Source organism: Mustelus asterias, chromosome 3 (genome assembly GCF_964213995.1).
Source record: "Mustelus asterias chromosome 3, sMusAst1.hap1.1, whole genome shotgun sequence".
NCBI classification, from domain to species: domain Eukaryota; kingdom Metazoa; phylum Chordata; class Chondrichthyes; order Carcharhiniformes; family Triakidae; genus Mustelus; species Mustelus asterias.
Window position 1 is genome coordinate 157,533,810 of NC_135803.1, and position 20,150 is coordinate 157,553,959.

A 20,150-nucleotide genomic window follows, 5' to 3' on the forward strand; every position below is an offset into this window, starting at 1 on the left:
GCCGCACTGTCAGAGGGTCAGTGCTGAGGGAGTGCCGCACTGTCAGAGGGTCAGTACTGAGGGAGTGCCGCACTGTCAGAGGGTCAGTGCTGAGGGAGTGCTGTACTGTCAGAGGGTCAGTACTGAGGGAGTGCCGCACTGTCAGAGGGTCAGTGCTGAGGGAGTGCTGCACTGTCAGAGGGTCAGTGCTGAGGGAGTGCTGTACTGTCAGAGGGTCAGTGCTGAGGGAGTGCTGCACTGTCAGAGGGTCAGTGCTGAGGGAGTGCAGCACTGTCAGAGGGTCAGTACTGAGGGAGTGCCGCACTGTCAGAGGGTCAGTACTGAGGGAGTGCTGCACTGTCAGAGGGTCAGTGCTGAGGGAGTGCTGCACTGTCAGAGGGTCAGTGCTGAGGGAGTGCCGCACTGTCAGAGGGTCAGTACTGAGGGAGCGCCGCACTGTCAGAGGGTCAGTACTGAGGGAGTGCTGCACTGTCAGTGGGTCAGTACTGAGGGAGTGCTGCACTGTCAGAGGGTCAGTGCTGAGGGAGTGCTGCACTCTCAGAGGGTCAGTATTGAGGGAGTGCTGTACTGTCAGAGGGTCAGTACTGAGGGAGTGCCGCACTGTCAGAGGGTCAGTACTGAGGGAGCGCCGCACTGTCAGAGGGTCAGTACTGAGGGAGCACCGCACTGTCAGAGGGTCAGTACTGAGAGAGTGCCGCACTGTCAGAGGGTCAGTACTGAGGGAGTGCCGCACTGTCGGAGGGTCAGTACTGAGAGAGTTCCGCACTGTCAGAGGGTCAGTACTGAGGGAGTGCCGCACTGTCAGAGGGTCAGTACTGAGGGAGTGCCCCACTGTCAGAGGGTCAGTACTGAGGGAGCACCGCACTGTCAGAGGGTCAGTACTGAGGGAGCACCGCACTGTCAGAGGGTCAGTACTGAGAGAGTTCCGCACTGTCGGAGGGTCAGTACTGAGGGAGTGCTGCACTGTCAGTGGGTCAGTACTGAGGGAGTGCCGCACCGTCAGAGGGTCAGTACTGAGCGAGTGCCGCACTGTCAGAGGGTCAGTACTGAGGGAGTGCCGCACCGTCAGAGGGTCAGTACTGACGGAGTGCCGCACTGTCAGAGGGTCAGTGCTGAGGGAGTGCCGCACTGTCAGAGGGTCAGTACTGACGGAGTGCCGCACCGTCAGAGGGTCAGTGCTGAGGGAGTGCCGCACTGTCAGAGGGTCAGTACTGACGGAGTGCCGCACTGTCAGAGGGTCAGTACTGACGGAGTGCCGCACTGTCAGAGGGTCAGTACTGAGGGAGTGCTGCACTGTCAGAGGGTCAGTACTGAGGGAGTGCCGCACTGTCAGAGGGTCAGTACTGACGGAGTGCCGCACTGTCAGAGGGTCAGTACTGACGGAGTGCCGCACTGTCAGAGGGTCAGTACTGAGGGAGTGCTGCACTGTCAGAGGGTCAGTACTGAGGGAGTGCTGCACTGTCAGAGGGTCAGTACTGAGGGAGTGCCGCACTGTCAGCAGGGAGTACTGAGGGCATGCAGTGCTGTTGGCATTGTGTTATTTCTAGTGAGGTATTAAACTATTGTCTCCCCTTTCAGTCCTGTATCACTGACTACACTTCACAAGTTCCTTATTGGCTGTAAAGGATCTTGGCATGTCCTGAAGTTGTGGAAAGGTGCTATCTAAATGCCATACATTAAAAAAAGACTTCAAATTATTCCAATCAGTACTCAGTCCAAAAAATTGTAAAGATTTCAAGAGCTTGAGAACGCTTCCTATTTTCTTGAACAGTTAGTGCTGATAATGGTTCTGTGGTTTACAACTTCCCTGGACCCATTCTTTGTTTCCCCATCACCCTGTTACTATCCACTTTTGCCTTGCATCATCATTCCTTTCTTCATTTAATCTTTCTGCATCTTCACCCCACCATAGATCTTCCATTTTGTTCTTTATTCCCTCTCTGCTGTCACTGCCTATTGAGTGTAGAGCACAGAGACAGGTCACCTCGCCCACAGAGTCGATGCTGATATGTATGTTCCTTATGAGCCTGCTCCCAACACCTGCTTACAAACTTCTATATTTCTAATATTCCCCATTCCTCTGAAGTTCAGGAGCCTGGAACGCTAACTTGGTTTCTCTCTCCACACAATATAATATTTCAGGGTTCCAGTATTCACAGAATTTTTATTTACAGCAACAGAAGACCACTCTGTCCATCATTGTCTTTGTTAGCTCTTGAAATAGTTTGGCAATAAATCCCACTCCGCTGCTCCTTTTCCAGAACCCTGCACTTCTTTTCACCCCTTCAAGTACCACAAAAAGCAGTTGAGGCCAAAACATTATGGGCTGGATTCCCTGCCCTCACCGTGGCTGGAATCCTCCCTCCCGCTGCAGTGAACGGATACTCACTGGGGAGGCAGCAGTGGAACGTCAACAACCACTGAATTCCAGCCAAATGTTTTCAAGAAGGACTTCGATGTAGCTCTTGGGGTAAAGGAGATCAATGGCTGTGGGGGGAGGCGGGTTCAGGCTATTGAATTGGATCATCATAATGAATGGTGGAGCAGGCTCGAAGGGTCGAATGGCCTCTTCCTGCTTCCATTTTCTACATTTCTATATTTTCTCGAATTGCCTTTTGAAAGCTATTGTTGAATCTGCTTCTTTTCAGGCAGAACATTCCAGATGTTTGACAGATTTCCTCAGATTGTGATAATCGTTAACATGTGTTTAGAATCATGTTCTCTGGTGTGGCTCAGCTTCTCACTCAGTAGCTGACCTCATCCATGAACAACATGCTTTAATTACTCTGTCTGCAAATCGCAGGAGTGACATGCCACAGATTCCCATTCCTTTGTCAGTGTTTGGTTCTGAATGCATGGCCTTTAGCTGAAAGTTGACAATGGTTTGGAGTTAACTGATTTAATCTCCCTTTTGTTGGGGTTGTTCTCCTTGGAGCAATGGAAATTCTGAGGAGGTTTGAAAGAGGTGTTCAAGATTATGACAGGTTTGGTGAATAGACAAAGAAAAGCGACCCCCATTGGCTGATGTACAAAGATTTAAGGTTTCAGGGACAAGATACAGGAGGGCAACGTGAGGAAGAACCTTTTCATACAGAGCATGGCAATGACCTGAAACTCACTGCCTACAAGGCTGGTGGGAGCGGAAATGATCAAAGATTTCCACCCAAACACTAATAAGTGCTTGTTAGAAAGAAATTTGCAGGGCTATCGGGAAAGAGCAAGAAATGGGAATGATGTATTACTCGACAGAGAGCTGGCATTGAGTTGATGGGTTAATTGTGCTTCTTCTGTGCATTTGTAACTCTCTGATTCTACGCCACATGCTTGGTGTCCATCATTCATTCCATGAAAGGTTTTGCTAATAGGTTATCTATTCTGATGTTGGTTTTGCTCCGTTTTGAGCAGTGTCCCTGGAACTTTCATGTCTTGCTACCCATACACTAAGTGCCGTTCACCTATTGGTCTTGTGCTCACTGACCCACACTGACCCCACTCCAGAAATGCCTTCCACCAGTTCTTCCCTGTCCCCCACAAACCCCTCATCCCAATTCTTCTCACCCTATCTCAGGAATCTCCTCCTCCAGCACTACAACACTCCAACATCTCTGCGCTCATCCAATTCCGCTTTTTTGCATTTCCCTGATTTTCATTACATGATGTGGAGATGCCGGCGTTGGACTGGGGTGAACACAGTAAGAAGTTTAACAACACCAGGTTAAAGTCCAACAGGTTTATTTGGTAGCAAAAGCCACACAAGCTTTCGGAGCTCCAAGCCCCTTCTTCAGGTGAGTGGGAATTCTGTTCACAAACAGGGCATATAAAGACACAGACTCAATTTACATGAATAATGGTTGGAATGCGAATACTTACAGTTAATCAAGTCTTTAAGAAACAAACAATGTGAGTGGAGAGAGCATCAAGACAGGCTAAAAAGATGTGTATTGTCTCCAGACAAGACAGCCAGTGAAACTCTGCAGGTCCAGGCAAACTGTGGGGGTTACAAATAGTGTGACATGAACCCAATATCCCGGTTGAGGACGGCCTCAAGACAATACACATCTTTTTAGCCTGTCTTGATGCTCTCTCCACTCACGTTGTTTGTTTCTTAAAAACTTGATTAGCTTTAAGTATTCGCATTCCAACCATTATTCATGTAAATTGAGTTTGTGTCTTTATATGCCCTGTTTGTGAACAGAATTCCAACTCACCTGAAGAAGGGGCTTGGAGCTCCGAAAGCTTGTGTGGCTTTTGCTACCAAATAAACCTGTTGGACTTTAACCTGGTGTTGTTAAACTTCTTACTTTCATTACATCAGCATTGCTTGTGTCCGGGTAGCTCCTTATATGGCTGGTTGGAAGATTTTCTTTGCTAAGGCTACCGAGAAGCACCTTGGGATGTCGAACAATGTGAAAAACCCAATCAAAATACAGATTATTATCACAAATCATTACACCCAATTTTGACGCATTCGGAGCACCAGCTGCTATCAGTGAGTGGAGCCACACAGCCCAACACAACAACAAGTTGCATTTATGTCGCATCTTCACTGTGGTTCAATGACCCAGGATACTTCACAGTAATTTTATCAGATTAAAAACTGATGCTGTGCCACATAGGAGACAGCTTGGTCAGAGAGGTAGGTTCTGAGAAGCATCAAGGAGGAGGGGAGAGAGATGGAGAGGTCTATGGAGGGAACTCCAGACTTTGGCAACCCAGGCATTGAATGGTGGGGTGATTAAGATCAGGCCAGAATTGGAGGTTGTGCAGAGATCTAGTCTTGCTATAGGAATGGGGGGAGTTCCAGAAATAGGGAGGAGTGAGGCTGTAGGGAATCTGCAAGGGGAATCTAAGACCTTTCCAAAATGTAGACAGCAACAGAGAGAAATTGATAATGAAACCGGGAGAAGTATAATGAACAGGAGAAAGTGAAAGTTGAGTTTCCATGAAAGTCCCTAGGCACCATTAGAGAAAGATCTCAACACCCAATAAACACCATTATAGTCAGGTTTCCTTTGTGTTGCGTGGAACTACCAAGTAGGACTGATAACGACCAGATTTAACAACTCAAAACTGAGCATCCATGAGGCTCTGTGAGCTATCAGTAGATTTGTATTATGCTGCAATCAGTAACCTCATGGCTCTCTACCACATTGTAAATCCTTTCTGTAAAATGCATTTGATTCTTTCTTTTTGGTGTCCTGTTTATTTCTTTGGACATTCCTTTTTGATGAAACTGATTCCCTCTAGCAAGCTCGTGCTATGTGGCCAATATTTCCACAATTTGTGCATGGCTGTCTCCGCTCCAGTACTCAGCCTGTGAATGTCCCGTTTTTGCCAGCGATAATCTGCCTGTTGCTGGGGAGACTTTCTCTGGGCAGTGGCATTTTATGGATCCTCATGCCTGCTCCAAGCTGAGAAGCCTCCTGAGCAGAAAGTTCCACGGAAACGGCTATCTCCAAAGCAGTTTTCAGACCCAAATTTCATTCCGTTAGCAATCTCCACTGTATAGCCTCATTCTTCAGGCCACAAACCAGTCAGTCTCTGATTGTATCATCCAGTCACCAAATTCACAATACTTTGCAAGGCACTTTAGGGTTGCAACAAATTGTGCCATATTTTCTCCTAGCTGATTTCTCTTATAGAACTTAAAACGCTCCTCAATAATTAATGGTTTGGGTGAAAATCGGTGGCTAATTCCTGGTATGTTTCATTATCAGGATTGTTGTGCTGGACCAGACTCTGGAGTAAATTGAAAGTTTTACTGCCATTGGTATCGAGAAAGGCAGCGACTATGATATCTTCAGGAACCTTGTTTGCCAGGATATAATACTGAAATCTTCCTGTATAGGACTTCCAACTCTCAAATTCATCCTCGAATTGCCCAGTGGTGCCAAATTTTCCCCATTTTACAGGAACACTGAGACCTGCTCAGCAATGTTCCTTCAGCAGCTTTCCTTATTCTCAATGGTCTAGCTAATTTTACAAATTGTACGCCAAGATTTTGCTCCCGTTCATGTCGGTTGGATCTTACGGTCCTGCCAACAGTGCACCCCTGGTGAAGGGTGCGTTCAACAGGAAACCCCTTTGATAATTCAGGACCATAAGATCTCGCTGTCAGCGAGTGGCAATCTGCCCCCTGCTGCCGCCAAACATGCCGCAGAGAGGGAGAAAAATCCCGCCTGTAATGTGGGCATATTTGTAGCAATGGAGATGGTATCTTTCCACCATCATGGCAGCTGTTTGCAGAGCCCACTCGAGAGGTGGCCTCCCAGCAGCAGACCAGGGATGATCGGAGCTGGGGGCTCCATGCCTCAATAAAGTTTCCGCCAAAAAACGTCATCTTTGTGGCCAAAACTCGCCTTGTGAAGGGATTCCCCTCCTGGCCAATGGCCCCATATCTAACATTTGCAGCAGGTATCTGGGTGAACACCCACATTGATATGTCTGGTGCCGTCTGCCTCAGCAGCATTCATCTCTTCCAGTGAGGCTGCCGGCCGGACATTGGTGTGGGACTACTATTGGACCTCTCTGCTTCCCTCTGCAGGTTCTTCCTTGGCCACCTCTGGGAACATCACACCTAATGTCTCCCCATGGCCATTTCCAAGCTCCTGACCAAACACCTGACATTGAGATTGATGTCAGGATTGTGATGCGTTCAGAAAAACACAGCTCTTTCTCTTTAATAATAGTTTCCAACAGTTTCCCCAGAACTGATATTAAACAGACTGATCTGTAGTTCCTGGATTTCTCTCTCAATCCCTTCCTAAAAGATGGAGTAATATTCACACTATTCTAATCATTGGTATAATTCCTGAATTAAGACACCTTTGGAAGTTTATGAGTATAATCTCTGTCAGGTCCTCATCGACTTGTTTTAATATCCTGGACAGGAAGCCATCAGCTCCTGTAGGTTTAGCTAGATTTAAGTCCCATTATTTTGTCCATTGCCTTTTTTTGCTGATGTTTAATCATGTTTAATGAGTATGTTATAGTGTAAAAGGAGACCATTCAGCCCATTGAGACTGCACTGACTCTCTGAAAGAGCATCTCACCCTATCCCCGTAACCTTGCACATATAGTATGGTTAATCCACCTAACCTGCACAACTTTGGACTGTGGGAGGAAACCGGAGCACCCGGAGGAAACCCACGCAGATACAGGGAGAACGTGCAGACTCCACACAGACAGTGAGCCAAGGCAGGAATCGAACCTGGGTCCCTGGCACTGTGAGGCAACAGCGCTAACCACTGTGCCACCGTTACCTCACCTTGATTTATTTTTAATTTGCTTTCTAACATTCCTTTCTTTCTCTACTGTGAAAATTGTTCGAAAGTACTTGTTTAATAAATCTGCCAATGAAATTTGGGAATATTCTTGGTGGAGGGAACAGATGCAATATAACAATCTGATAAATGAGTTCACAGTCACAACCCGATCGGCTGCTGTACATCCATTCCCCACGCTCAATCCAGTTGCTCTCCTGTGGCAGGATTTTCCCTGCTGGTTCCTGATGCCCGCTGTCAGGTTGAAATGGGGGTCAAATGCCTGAACTATTTGGGGAACAGTCGCTCACTGCGATTTTCCTCAATTTAGCCCATTAATGGCTAAGGAGAGGCCTATTGTCTAACAAAGGATTGGAGGGCCAATCAGATAATGTTTTAAAGGCGGGATGGTGACACAGTGGTTAGTGCTGCTGCCGCAAGCTCCAAGGACCTGGGTTCGATTCCCGGCTTTGGTCACTGTCTGTGAGGAGTTTGCACGTTCTCCCCATGTCTGCGTGGGTTTCCTCCGAGTGCTCCGGTTTCCTCCCACAGTCCAAAGATGTGTGGGTTAGGTGGATTCACCATGCTAAATTGCCCCTTAGTGTCCTGGGACGTGTAGGTTAGAGGAATTAGTGGGGTAAATGTGTGTGGGGTAGTGGGAATAAGGCCGAGGTGAGATTGTTGTCAGTGCAGACTCGATGGGTCGAATGGCCTCCTTCTGCATTGTAGAGTTTCTATGATTCTATGTTTATTTATTGGTCACAAGTAAGGCTCACATTAATACTGCAATGAAGTTACTGTGAAAATCCCCTAGTCACTACATTCTAGCGCTGTTTGGGTCAATGCATCTAACCAGCACGTCTTTCAGACTGTGGGAGGAAACCGGAGCACCCGGAGGAAACCCATGCAGACCCAGGGAGAACGTGCAAACTCTACACAGACAGTGACCCAAGCCGGGATTCGAACCCAGGTCCCTGGCGCTGTGAGGCAGCAGTGCCAATCACTGTGCCACTGTGCCGCAGATACAGGAACAGGTGTAGATTGTTTGGCCCATCAAGCCTGCTCCTCGTCGCCAGTGTAGTCATGGCTCTTCCTTTTTTCTGTGATCTTGGGTTTCAACTCCATTTTCCCATCTGCTCCCCACATCCCACAATTCTTTGAGAGACCAAAAGTCCATCTATCCCAGCCTTAAATATATTCAACAATGGAGCATCCACAACCCTCCAACTGGAGGATTCCAAAGATTCACAATCTTTCAGTGAAGTAATTTCTCATCTCAGTCTTAAATGATTGGCCCCTTATCCTGAGACTGCCGCTCCCATGTTCTAGATTCCCCGACTAGCGGGAACAATCTCTCAGTGTCCACCCTGTCAAACCCCTTCATAACCTTGTAGATTGCAATGAGATCTCCTCTCATTCTCCTAAACTCCAGAGAACAGAATCCCAATATACTCAGCCTCTCATCACAGCACAACCCCCTCATCCCAGGGAACAATCTGGTAAACCGTCGCTGTACTGCCTCCAATACAAGTCTATCCTTTCTCAAATACTGAGACCAAAACTGCACACAGTATTTATTCCAAGTGTGGTCTCAACAAAACCCAGTACAACTGCAGCAAGACTTCGATATTCTTATACTCCAACCCCATGAAATAAAGACCAACATGCCTCTGGCCCTCCTAACTGCTTCCTGCACCTCTATGCTGACTTTCTGTGTTCCTTGTACAAACACAGCCAAATCTCTTTCAACATCAGCACTTACATGTTTCACACCTTTTAAAAATATTCTGCTTTCCTATTCTCACACCCAAAGTGAATAACTTCACATTCCCTACATTATTTTCCATCTGCCATCTTGTTCTCACTCACTTAGAGGTTTACAGCATGGAAACAGGCCCTTCGGCCCAACTTGTCCATGCCGCCCTTTTTTTTAAGCTAGTCCCAATTGCCCACGTTTGGCCCATATCCCTCTATACCCATCTTACCCAAGTAACTGTCTAAACACTTTTTAAAAGACAAAATTGTACTCACCTCTACTACTACCTCTGGCTGCTTGTTTCAGACACTCATCACCCTCTGTGTGGAAAACATTGCCCCTCTGGACACTTTTGTATCTCTCCCCTCTCACCTTAAATCTATGCCCTCTAGTTTTAGACTCCCCTACGTTTGGGAAAAGATATTGACTATCTCGCTGATCTGTGCCCCTCATTATTTTATAGACCTCTATAAGGTCACCTCTTAGCCTCCTACGCTCCAGAGAAAAATGTCCCAGTCTATCCAGCCTCTCCTTATAACGCAAACCATCAAGTCCCGGTAGCATCCCAGTAAATCTCTTCTGCACTCTTTCTAGTTTAATAATATCCTTTCTATAATAGGGTGACCAGAATTGTACACAGTATTCCAAGTGTGGCCTTACTAATGTCTTGTACAACTTCAACAAGACGTCCCAACTCCTGTATTCAACCTTCCCACCTAGCTTTGTATCATCAGCAAGCTTTGATACATTACTCTCTGTCTCATCACCTAAATCATCCAGAAAGACTCACTCTGACTTCACCCTGCTTTCACTCGAGACTCTCTCGAACTCCACTCCAGTCTCACTGCGAGTCTCAATCCGGTTCCACTCCCAATCTGTGTCTGACTCCAATCCCAGCTCTGATCCACCGCGGTTTTTTGCATGTCTGGCTAGAATCTCTGGGAGTGAGGGCTGGGAGGTTCTGAGTGAAGGGACAGAGTCACTGAGCAAGTTTGTGATTAGTTTCTGAGTTGTCAGTTACAGTCCCGAGGCTGGAGTAAACGGTCTGGCAGGTGCGTCTAGTGGAACCTTTCACCCTGTGGGACCCTGCCTGCTTCCGACTTCAAACTTTTCCCAGAAAGTTACAAACAACAGGAGCTGCTGTTTAGTGCCGGAACCCGGGTTCCTCGAATGTGTGTCTCCACAACCGTTAACACCGAGATTCTGCTAACATGAAATTTCTGCTGCTGATATTCTGTGGTGAGTATTGGGCAAAAATATTTAATAGCAATGACCTTTTTAAAACTAAGTTTACATTCCAAACGCCAGAAGCTGTACTTCCACTTTCAGATGAGGAATATTTTGTTACGATGACCCTGAGTTCTCTTCCACTCTGATAATGAGGAGGATTGGATTCAGTTAGTGTGGTTATTGTGGACTGGCACCATTTTAACATGAGTTTTTAAAATCTGTCCGGTTGTATCACTCGGGGAAGTATGTGCCCTCTTAGCCAGGCTGTGTCTCCAGTGCGAGCCTGACCCATTTACCTTCACTGCATGTCACTGTTATACACATTCCAGACAGAAGAACTTAAACACTCACACATTAGATTCCTAATTCCTAATATAGAAATACGTGGGATGCAACAGCAGATTCCCAAACTAACCACCCGTTTAGCCCGAACTTTCTCTTCTGCAGGCTTTACACTGAGTTCATCCCTGGAATTCCAGCCTCAATGATCCAGGGTGACTCCTTCCAAATGCTGCTGACTTTTCCCTCTCTGATTCCTGAAATAATCCCTTGCTCGGAGATCCCTGGAGCCTCTCTCCTAACTGAAGATTGACATGTGATATTTTCTTGACTTCATTCTCTGGATGGGTGCAGCTCCAAAAACACTCCAGAAGCTCAACACTTTGTCCAGGACAAACAGTTCATTTGCTGGGCACCACAATGCCCCCCGCCCCACGCACAACACACTAAACATTTAATCCCCCCACCACCGACACACTGACAGCTGTGTGCTTCACACACATGATGCACGACAGGAACTCAGCAATCGACAGCACCTTCTAAACCCAAGATCCATACCACCTCGAAGGACAAGGGCAGCTAACACAGGGAAAACCTCCCTCCAAGTCACTCACCATCCTGACTTGGAAATATGTCGGCTGTTCCTTCACTGTCACTGGATCAAAATCCCGGAATTCCCTCTCTAACACCACTGCAACATTTCAAGAAGGTGGCTCACCATCAGCCTCCTGAGGGGCAATTAAGGATAAGCAATAAAAGCTGACCTAGCCAGCAATGCCCACATCCTGTGGACAAATAAAAAAACACAGTATTGCACCCCTGATATTATTCAGCGACAGGTGGTCTAAACCTGTCACTGTATAACACTGGGGTACAGTACTGGTGGGGACTGGTCTGTCACTGTATAACACTGGGTACAGTACTGGTGGGGACAGGTCTGTCACTGTATAACACTGGGGTACAGTACTGGTGGGGACTGGTCTGTCACTGTATAACACTGGGTACAGTACTGGTGGGGACGGGTCTGTCACTGTATAACACTGGGGTACAGAACTGGTGGGGACGGGTCTGTCACTGTATAACACTGGGGTAAAAGTACTGGTGGGGATGGGTCTGTCACTGTATAACACTGGGGTACAGTACTGGTGGGGACGGGTCTGTCACTGTATAACACTGGGGTACAGTACTGGTGGGGATGGGTCTGTCACTATATAACACTGGGATACAGTACTGGTGGGGACGGGTCTGTCACTGTATAACACTGGGGTACAGTACTGGTGGGGACAGGTCTGTCACTGTATAACACTGGGGTACAGTACTGGTGGGGACGGGTCTGTCACTGTATAACACTGGGGCACAGTACTGGTGGGGATGGGTCTGTCACTATATAACACTGGGATACAGTACTGGTGGGGACGGGTCTGTCACTGTATAACACTGGGGTACAGTACTGGTGGGGACAGGTCTGTCACTGTATAACACTGGGGTACAGTACTGGTGGGGACGGGTCTGTCACTGTATAACACTGGGGCACAGTACTGGTGGGGATGGGTCTGTCACTATATAACACTGGGATACAGTACTGGTGGGGACGGGTCTGTCACTGTATAACACTGGGGTACAGTACTGGTGGGGACGGGTCTGTCACTGTATAACACTGGGGTAAAAGTACTGGTGGGGACGGGTCTGTCACTGTATAACACTGGGGTACAGTACTGGTGGGGACGGGTCTGTCACTGTATAACACTGGGGTACAGTACTGGTGGGGATGGGTCTGTCACTATATAACACTGGGATACAGTACTGGTGGGGACGGGTCTGTCACTGTATAACACTGGGGTACAGTACTGGTGGGGACAGGTCTGTCACTGTATAACACTGGGGTACAGTACTGGTGGGGACGGGTCTGTCACTGTATAACACTGGGGTACAGTACTGGTGGGGATGGGTCTGTCACTATATAACACTGGGATGCAGTACTGGTGGGGACGGGTCTGTCACTGTATAACACTGGGGTACAGTACTGGTGGGGACGGGTCTGTCACTATAACACTGGGGTAAAAGTACTGGTGGGGACGGGTCTGTCACTGTATAACACTGGGGTACAGTACTGGTGGGGACGGGCCTGTCGCTGTATAACACTGGGGTACAGTACTGGTGGGGACGGGCCTGTCGCTGTATAACACTGGGGTACAGTACTGGTGGGGATGGATCAGTCACTGTATAACACTGGGGTACAGTACTGGTGGGGATGGGTCTGTCACTGTATAACACTGGGGCACAGTACTGGTGGGGACAGGCCTGTCACTGTATAGTTTTGCTGTTCTGACTTAAAGGAAGGCGGTTGTTAATGTGTTGTGCTATTGTCTATGATCTGGTGGGGAGTGAGTGATGAATGTGCATGGGTAACACTATCCATGCTGTGGTATGTGGTTTATTTTGGAGAAGTGCTTATTAGGCCATCAGTACATTCCTGTACTGAGTGTGTGAGACCCAACATTCCAGCTGTGCGCTGTTTCAAAATCCTTCTGGACAGCTGGCAGGCACAATAGCATTCATTACACCCTCGCTCTGAGGGCTATTGATGGGGGCGGTAGGTGTTCTCTGGTTCTCTGGGAATGGCCCTGAGATTTACAGACAGGAACTGACTCTGCACCAACTGACCATCCAGCTGGAAGCCTGAACACTTCAACTGGAGCAATGGAGATAAATTTCCAAACCTGTTTGACACTCTGTGTATGTCAACAATATGTTGTTGCCTGTGACTTCTGTGTGTTCTGGGAATGTTTGTGTATGTGCACTTGTGTGTGTGCATCTGCATGAGGGCGTGTGCACCCATGCATTTTGTTATACATTTGCACAGGCGCATGCTTGCATATGCGTGAGGGCAGAAACACCAAGGTCTATGCATGCGTGCATCTGCACGATGGCTTACATGCTTGTGCGGGGGCGTATCACGAGTGCGAATGCACCTGAATATGCATTTGCTTATTTTTGAGAGTGCGCCTTTTTAAGAATTCATGACATATGAGTGCCATGATCTAGGCCAGCATTCATTACCCATCCCTAATTGCCCCTTGAGAAGGTGGTGGTGAGCTGCCTTCTTGAACTGCTACAATTCATCTGGTGTAGGTACACCCACAGTGCTGTTAGGGAGGGAGTTCCAGGATTTTGATCCAGCGATAGTGAAGGAATGGAGATATTTTCAAGTCAGGTTGGTGGGCAACTTAGAGTGGAACTTGCAGGTGGTGGTGTTCCCAGGTATCTGCTGCCCTTGTCCTTCTAGATGGTTGAGATTGTGGGTTTGAAAGGTGCTGTCTAAGGAACCTTGCTGAGTTGTTGCAGTGCGTCTTGTAATGGTACACACTGTGCATCAGTGGTGGAGGGAGTGATTGTTTAAGGTGGTGAATTGGGTGCGGTCAGCAGGCTGCTTTGTCCCAGATAGTGTTGAATCTCTCCAGTGTTATTGGAGCTGCATTCATCCACTGGAATGATTAACTACACAGAAAAAAATAATTTCCTGCAAAAAAAATCTTTACAGCATTTGTTATTTTGCAAACTGTGGTATTAAATAAGCAATTAACCTCATTGTCTAAACAAGTCTGACTGCCTGAGGTGGAATATAGCCCAACAACGATTGTATCCTCCCCCCGTGACCCTCGTCTCTCTCTGCCCCTCCCCACCGCCTAACTCCAGTCTCTTTCTCGCTCTCTCCATCCCATAGGCTCCTGCGATCTGTCCCTCCCAGTGACTCCACTCCTTGGAGATTGTCCTGTCTGTCCTGGAACATTCTGGGATTGTGTGAGTGACTGCCAGGTTTAAGCTGGAGGAATAAAGTTTGATTTCAAACCAATCATGTGACTGAGTGATTCTCCAAGATGGGGTTTGGTTTATTAAAGATGCACTGACCCATTCTCTGCATCTTCGGTATCGGAAATCAGAGGAAAATCTGCTCTAGCCTGAATATAATCCAAACAAATTTGTTTGAGAATGAGGGGAGGGGAGGAGGGGAGGGGGGGAGGGGAGGGGGTAGGGCTGAGGGAGGGGAGGGGTTATAGGGCTGGGGGAGGGGAGGGGGTATAGGGCTGGGGGAGGGGAGGGGGTATAGGGCTGGGGGAGGGGAGGGGGTATAGGGCTGGGGGAGGGGAGGGGGTATAGGGCTGGGGGAGGGGAGGGGGTATAGGGCTGGGGGAGGGGAGGGGGTATAGGGCTGGGGGAGGGGAGGGGGTATAGGGCTGGAGCGGGGGGAGGGGAGGGGGTAGGGCTGGAGCGGGGGGAGGGGAGGGGGTAGGGCTGGAGCGGGGGGAGGGGGTAGGGCTGGAAAAGGGGGAGGGGAGGGGATAGGGCTGGAGCAGGGGAGAGGGGAGGGCGGGGAGGGGGTAGGCAGGAAGGGGTGAGAGGGTTTGACAAGGGGAGGAGGAGAGGTTGGGGAGAGGTCGTAGGGGAGGAGGAGAGGGAAAAGGACAGATGAAGGAAGGGGATGGAGAGGGCAAGGAGAGGGGGAGGGCAAGGAGAGGGAGAGGCGGCACGGTAGCACAGTGGTTAGCACTGCTGCTTCACAGCTCCAGGGACTTGGGTTCGATTCCCGGCTTGGGTCACCGTCTGTGTGGAGTTTGCACATTCTCCTCGTGTCTGCATGGGTTTCTTCCGGGTGCTCCGGTTTCCTCCCACAGTCCAAAGATGTGCGGGGTAGGTTGATTGGCCATGCTAAAAATTGCCCTTATTGTGCTGAGATGCGTAAGTTAGAGGGATTAGTGGGTAAATATGTGGGGATATGGGGCTAGGGCCTGCGTGGGATTGTTTTCGGTGCAGACTCGATGGGCCGAATGGCCTCTTTCTGTACTGTAGGGTTTCTATCATTCTGTGATCTATGATATGGGGAGGAAGTGGGGAAGGAATTTGAGGGTTGGGTGTGGAGGAGGGAAGGCGGGGGACTTGGGTGATGGAGATGGGGTTGGGAGGGGATGAAGGGGGAGGAGTTAGAGGAGGGAGCGGGTACAGGGCAGGATGATGGTTTGCGATTGGAGAGGAGCGATGAATGGAGAGCAGAAAGGAAGTATAAATTGAGAGGTGGAAGGGATAGAAGGAATGGAGAAAGACAGAGGTAATAGAGGGAAACGGAAGAGGGAGAACATGACATGGTAGGATAAGGAAGAAGATGGAACAGTCTCCTAAACACCAAATACATTTATATAAGAATGAAATGCGTTAAAATCTCTTTGCCTGGCTAAATGAGGAATGTATCAGTGGGTATGGGGCTGGGGCTGAGACTGCACTCCAGTCTGTGTGATCTCAGCTCATGCCATCGTAAATGAAGCTACAGTTAGTCCCAATATCTCAGCTGGAGAATGGGAGGGGGTAAATTCACGGGGTTAGATACAGAGTAACACGGGGTTAGATACAGAGTAAAGCTCCCTCTACACTGTCCCCACCAAACACTCCCAGGACAGGTACAGCACGGGGTTAGATACAGAGTAAAGCTCCCTCTACACTGTCCCCACCAAACACTCCCAGGACAGGTGCAGCACGGGGTTAGATACAGAGTAAAGCTCCCTCTACACTGTCCCCATCAAACACTCCCAGGACAGGTACAGCACGGGGTTAGATACAGAGTAAAGCTCCCTCTACACTGTCCCCCATCAAACACTCCCAGGCCAGATACAGCACGGGGTTAGATACAGAGTAAAGCTCCCTCTACACTGTCCCCATCAAACACTCCCAGGACAGGTACAGTACGCGGTTAGATACAGAGTAAAGCTCCCTCTACACTGTCCCCATCAAACACTCCCAGGACAGGTACAGCACGGGGTTAGATACAGAGTAAAGCTCCCTCTACACTGTCTCCATCAAACACTCCCAGGACAGGTACAGTACGCGGTTAGATACAGAGTAAAGCTCCCTCTACACTGTCCCCATCAAACACTCCCAGGACAGATACAGCACGGGGTTAGATACAGAGTAAAGCTCCCTCTACACTGTCTCCATCAAACACTCCCAGGACAGGTACAGCACGGGGTTAGATACAGAGTAAAGCTCCCTCTACACTCCCCCATCAAACATTCCCAGGACAGGGACAGCACGGGGTTAGATACAGAGTAAAGCTCCCTCTACACTGTCTCCATCAAACACTCCCAGGCCAGGTACAGCACGGGGTTAGATACAGAGTAAAGCTCCCTCTACACTCCCCCATCAAACATTCCCAGGACAGGTACAGCACGGGGTTAGATACAGAGTAAAGCTCACTCTACACTCCCCCATCAAACATTCCCAGGACAGGTACAGCATGGGGTTGGATACAGAGTAAAGCTCCCTCTACACTGTCCCCATCAAACACTCCCAGGACAGGTACAGTACGGGGTTAGATACAGAGTAAAGCTCCCTCTACACTGTCTCCATCAAACACTCCCAGGACAGGTACAGCATGGGGTTAGATACAGAGTAAAGCTCCCTCTACACTGTCCCCATCAAACACTCCCAGGACAGGTACAGCTCGAGGACTTGCTAACTCAGGAGTATCAGAGAGTGGAATTTTATTCCAGTAACATTCCGCTATTCTGGGAGGAGAGGGGATAGATAGGTTGATTGGTGAAGTATTTCATTTGTGTCGGAGGGTGGAAGTGAGCAATCTGATTTGTTCTCCTGCATGGTGGAATGCGCACCCAGTAAGATGGTGTGGCTCCCTGCTCCATGGCAGCTGACAGTGCCACAATGCTGAAGGTACATGTCTGTTCCCAGCCTCTTCACTGGAATATGGGCCCTTTAAGCTGATCAAAGACTATTTCCTCGGGTGGATGGAGCTATTACAAGGGGGCATAACTATAGGGTTCATGGTGGGAGATATAGGAAGGATATCAGAGGTAGGTTCTTCACGCAGAGAGTGGTTGGGGTGTGGAATGGACTGCCTGCAGTGATAGTGGAGTCAGACACTTTAGGAACATTTAAGCGGTTATTGGATAGGCACATGGAGCACACCAGGATGGTAGGGAGTGGGATAGCTTGATCTTGGTTTCAGATGAAGGTCGGCACAACATCGTGGGCCGAAGGGCCTGTTCTGTGCTGTACTGTTCTATGTTCTATCACTTGCTGAGCTCCTTGTTGCTGGCTTTGAGCTGAACTCTCCACCCACTCCATACAGATTTATATGAATTTTCAGCTTCTGTGGGATGGAAAATGTTTCCGAGGGAAGGATATAGTGTCCAGCTCCAGCAGCTGGTAATCCTACTGCTCCCGAGGGTGCCTGTTTCATTCTCTCTTCCTCTCATTCGTTTAACAGTTCCTCAAATGTTCCCATCCTTCCCGTGGCGATGCCTGCCAGTATCAGAGCTGGAAAATCCCGGCCACTGTTCCCACTCCAGTGTGACTCAGCTTTGAACTTTGATATTCTAATCTCTGAGCCTTTAGTCCTTCACCCACAGAGTCAGTGTGGATACAATAACTGGCATTCCCAGTGCTCTCTGGAAGTTTATCCGTTCACTGAGGGTAATGAGTCAAATCGACACTGAGTTGTGGAAATGACTGTCGGACACTCAGCCCAGTTGTGACAGAGCTTCAGTGACGGTTTCAGAGCTTTGTTGACTGGTGACTCAAGCTTACTCCTCCAGGAATGGGCCCTCTTAGGGATGGCAATGAATATCAGCCGAGGCAGCAACCCCCACATCCCACGAACGGATAAAAACAGGTTATAATTCCGGCACATTTCCGGTTCAGTTGCAATATGAGGACAAGTCGGTTGGATCACAGCGATATTTTCTGATCCAATAAGGATCTATCCTTCACCCCATTCCTATTTCTCATCGATACACTGGCAGTCGGGAACATCATCGGGAGACACAGTGCGAGTTTTCACATTGTACACTGACACCAGCCAGCTCTAACTTACCGTCACCTCTCTCAACACATCCACTGGCCCCTCGACCAGAAAACATCCAGACTGGTTTGATGAGAATGAGCAGGAGATCCAGGTCACAAGCGTAAAGCTTCTCTGAACCTGAGACTGCCACCCAACTCCAGAGTAAGAAAGCAGCTCTACAGACGGCTGAAAGCTGAGGTTCAACAAAAAAAAACCCCGCAACCTGAAGAACAGATGGTGAGTGGAGAAAGCACAGGAGATCTACCTGTTAACCAATAACCATGACATGAATGGTTTCTTTCGCTCTGTCAAGACCCAAGCACCCAGGACCCCATCCCACTGCTGACCAAGAACGGAGAGGCAGTCAGTGCCCGCTGGAAGGAGCACTTTCTGAACAGAGACTTTGGGTGGGGTTCTCTGCATTCCTCATGATGTGTTTCGTGTGGCGGAGGCAGCTTACCATTGGCCTCCCGCTGCTGTGATTGAATGGCGGAGCAGACTCGATGGGCCGAGTGGCCTAATTCTGCTCCTATGTCTTATGGTTATTAAAGGGGCTTTCTGTTCCATGCTCCCCTGCCACTGGGAAACCCTAATACATGAGCTAATTTCCCTTGTCTAGAAGGAGGGGAGCATGCTAGGAGATCTCGGAGACGCCGTAATCGTGAACATCTTCAAGAAAGGTGATAAGTCCAACTTTAGTAACGACTGCCAGCCACACAGGGAAGGTCGGTACAAGAGTCCACTTTAATCGCCTTCTCTGGGGAAGAGCTCCTCTCAGAGTCCCAGTGTGGATTCCCCCAACTAAGGGGCACAGCAGACATGATTTTTACCATGCAGCAACAACAAGGGAAATGCAGGGAATCGTCCGAGCTCTCTCACGTGGCCATCTTTGACCTCACAAAGGCCTTTGACACTGTCAGCCACAGAGGGATTATGGAGCTTCCTCCTCTGTTTCAGCTAATCCCAAAGGTTTGTCACCATCCTTCGCCTGCTCCATGATGACGTGCAAGCCATCGTCCTGACCAACAGTTTCACCACAGACTCCATTCACGTTCGTGGTTGATATCATGCACTGACTCTTCTCGATCTTCCTTGCTGCAATGCTCCATCTGACCTCAGGAACCCCCCTGCTGGAGTGGAGCTGAATTACAGAACAAACTGGAATCTGTTCAACTCCTGCAGGCCAGATACAAGTCCATCCCGTCCTCTCTCATTGAACTACAGTACGCCAGTGATACTTGCGTCTGCACAAACCGGGAGGCTGAACTTTAAGCCACCTTTACCAAGGAATACCAGAGCACGGGCCTTACATTAAACATCCTAAGACAAATGTCCTGTACCAACCAGCCCTCACCGTACAGCACTACCCCCTGGTTATCAAAATCCACAACGAAACCTTGGACAATGTGGACCACTTTCCACATCTTGGGAACCTATCGTCAACAAATGCAGACATTGACAACGAGGTTCAACACCACCTTCAGTGTTTCAGTGCAGGTTTCAGTCACCTGAGGAAGAGAGTGTTTGAAGACCAGCTCCTCAGACCTAGCACCAAGCTCATGGTCTAGAGCAGTAGTGACACCCACCCTCTTATATGGCTCAGAAATGTGGACAATGTATTAGCAGACACCTCAAAACCCTGGAGAAATACCTCCCTCCGCAAGCTCCTGCAATTCTGTTTGCTGGAAAGGCGCACAATCATCAGGCCAACATTCCCAGCATCGAAGCATTGACCACACTCCATCAGCTCTGCTGGGTGGGTCACGGTGGACAC

The 20,150-nt window shown here is 48.8% G+C and overlaps 1 protein-coding gene across 3 annotated transcripts in view; it reads left to right on the plus strand.

The window, feature by feature from the left end:
• Nucleotides 1-9,958: 9,958 nt before the first annotated feature.
• The window catches only part of LOC144491758 (laminin subunit beta-2-like), a 138,843-nt gene continuing 128,651 nt past the window's right edge, over nucleotides 9,959-20,150 (plus strand). For 2 of the 3 annotated variants that reach the window (XM_078210013.1, XM_078210015.1), the window contains exon 1: nucleotides 9,959-10,257. In XM_078210013.1, coding sequence (XP_078066139.1) covers nucleotides 10,230-10,257 — 28 coding nt within the window. In that variant the 5' untranslated portion in view covers nucleotides 9,959-10,229. The remainder of the gene's footprint in view (nucleotides 10,258-20,150) is intronic. The other variant, XM_078210014.1, reaches the window with a different exon arrangement.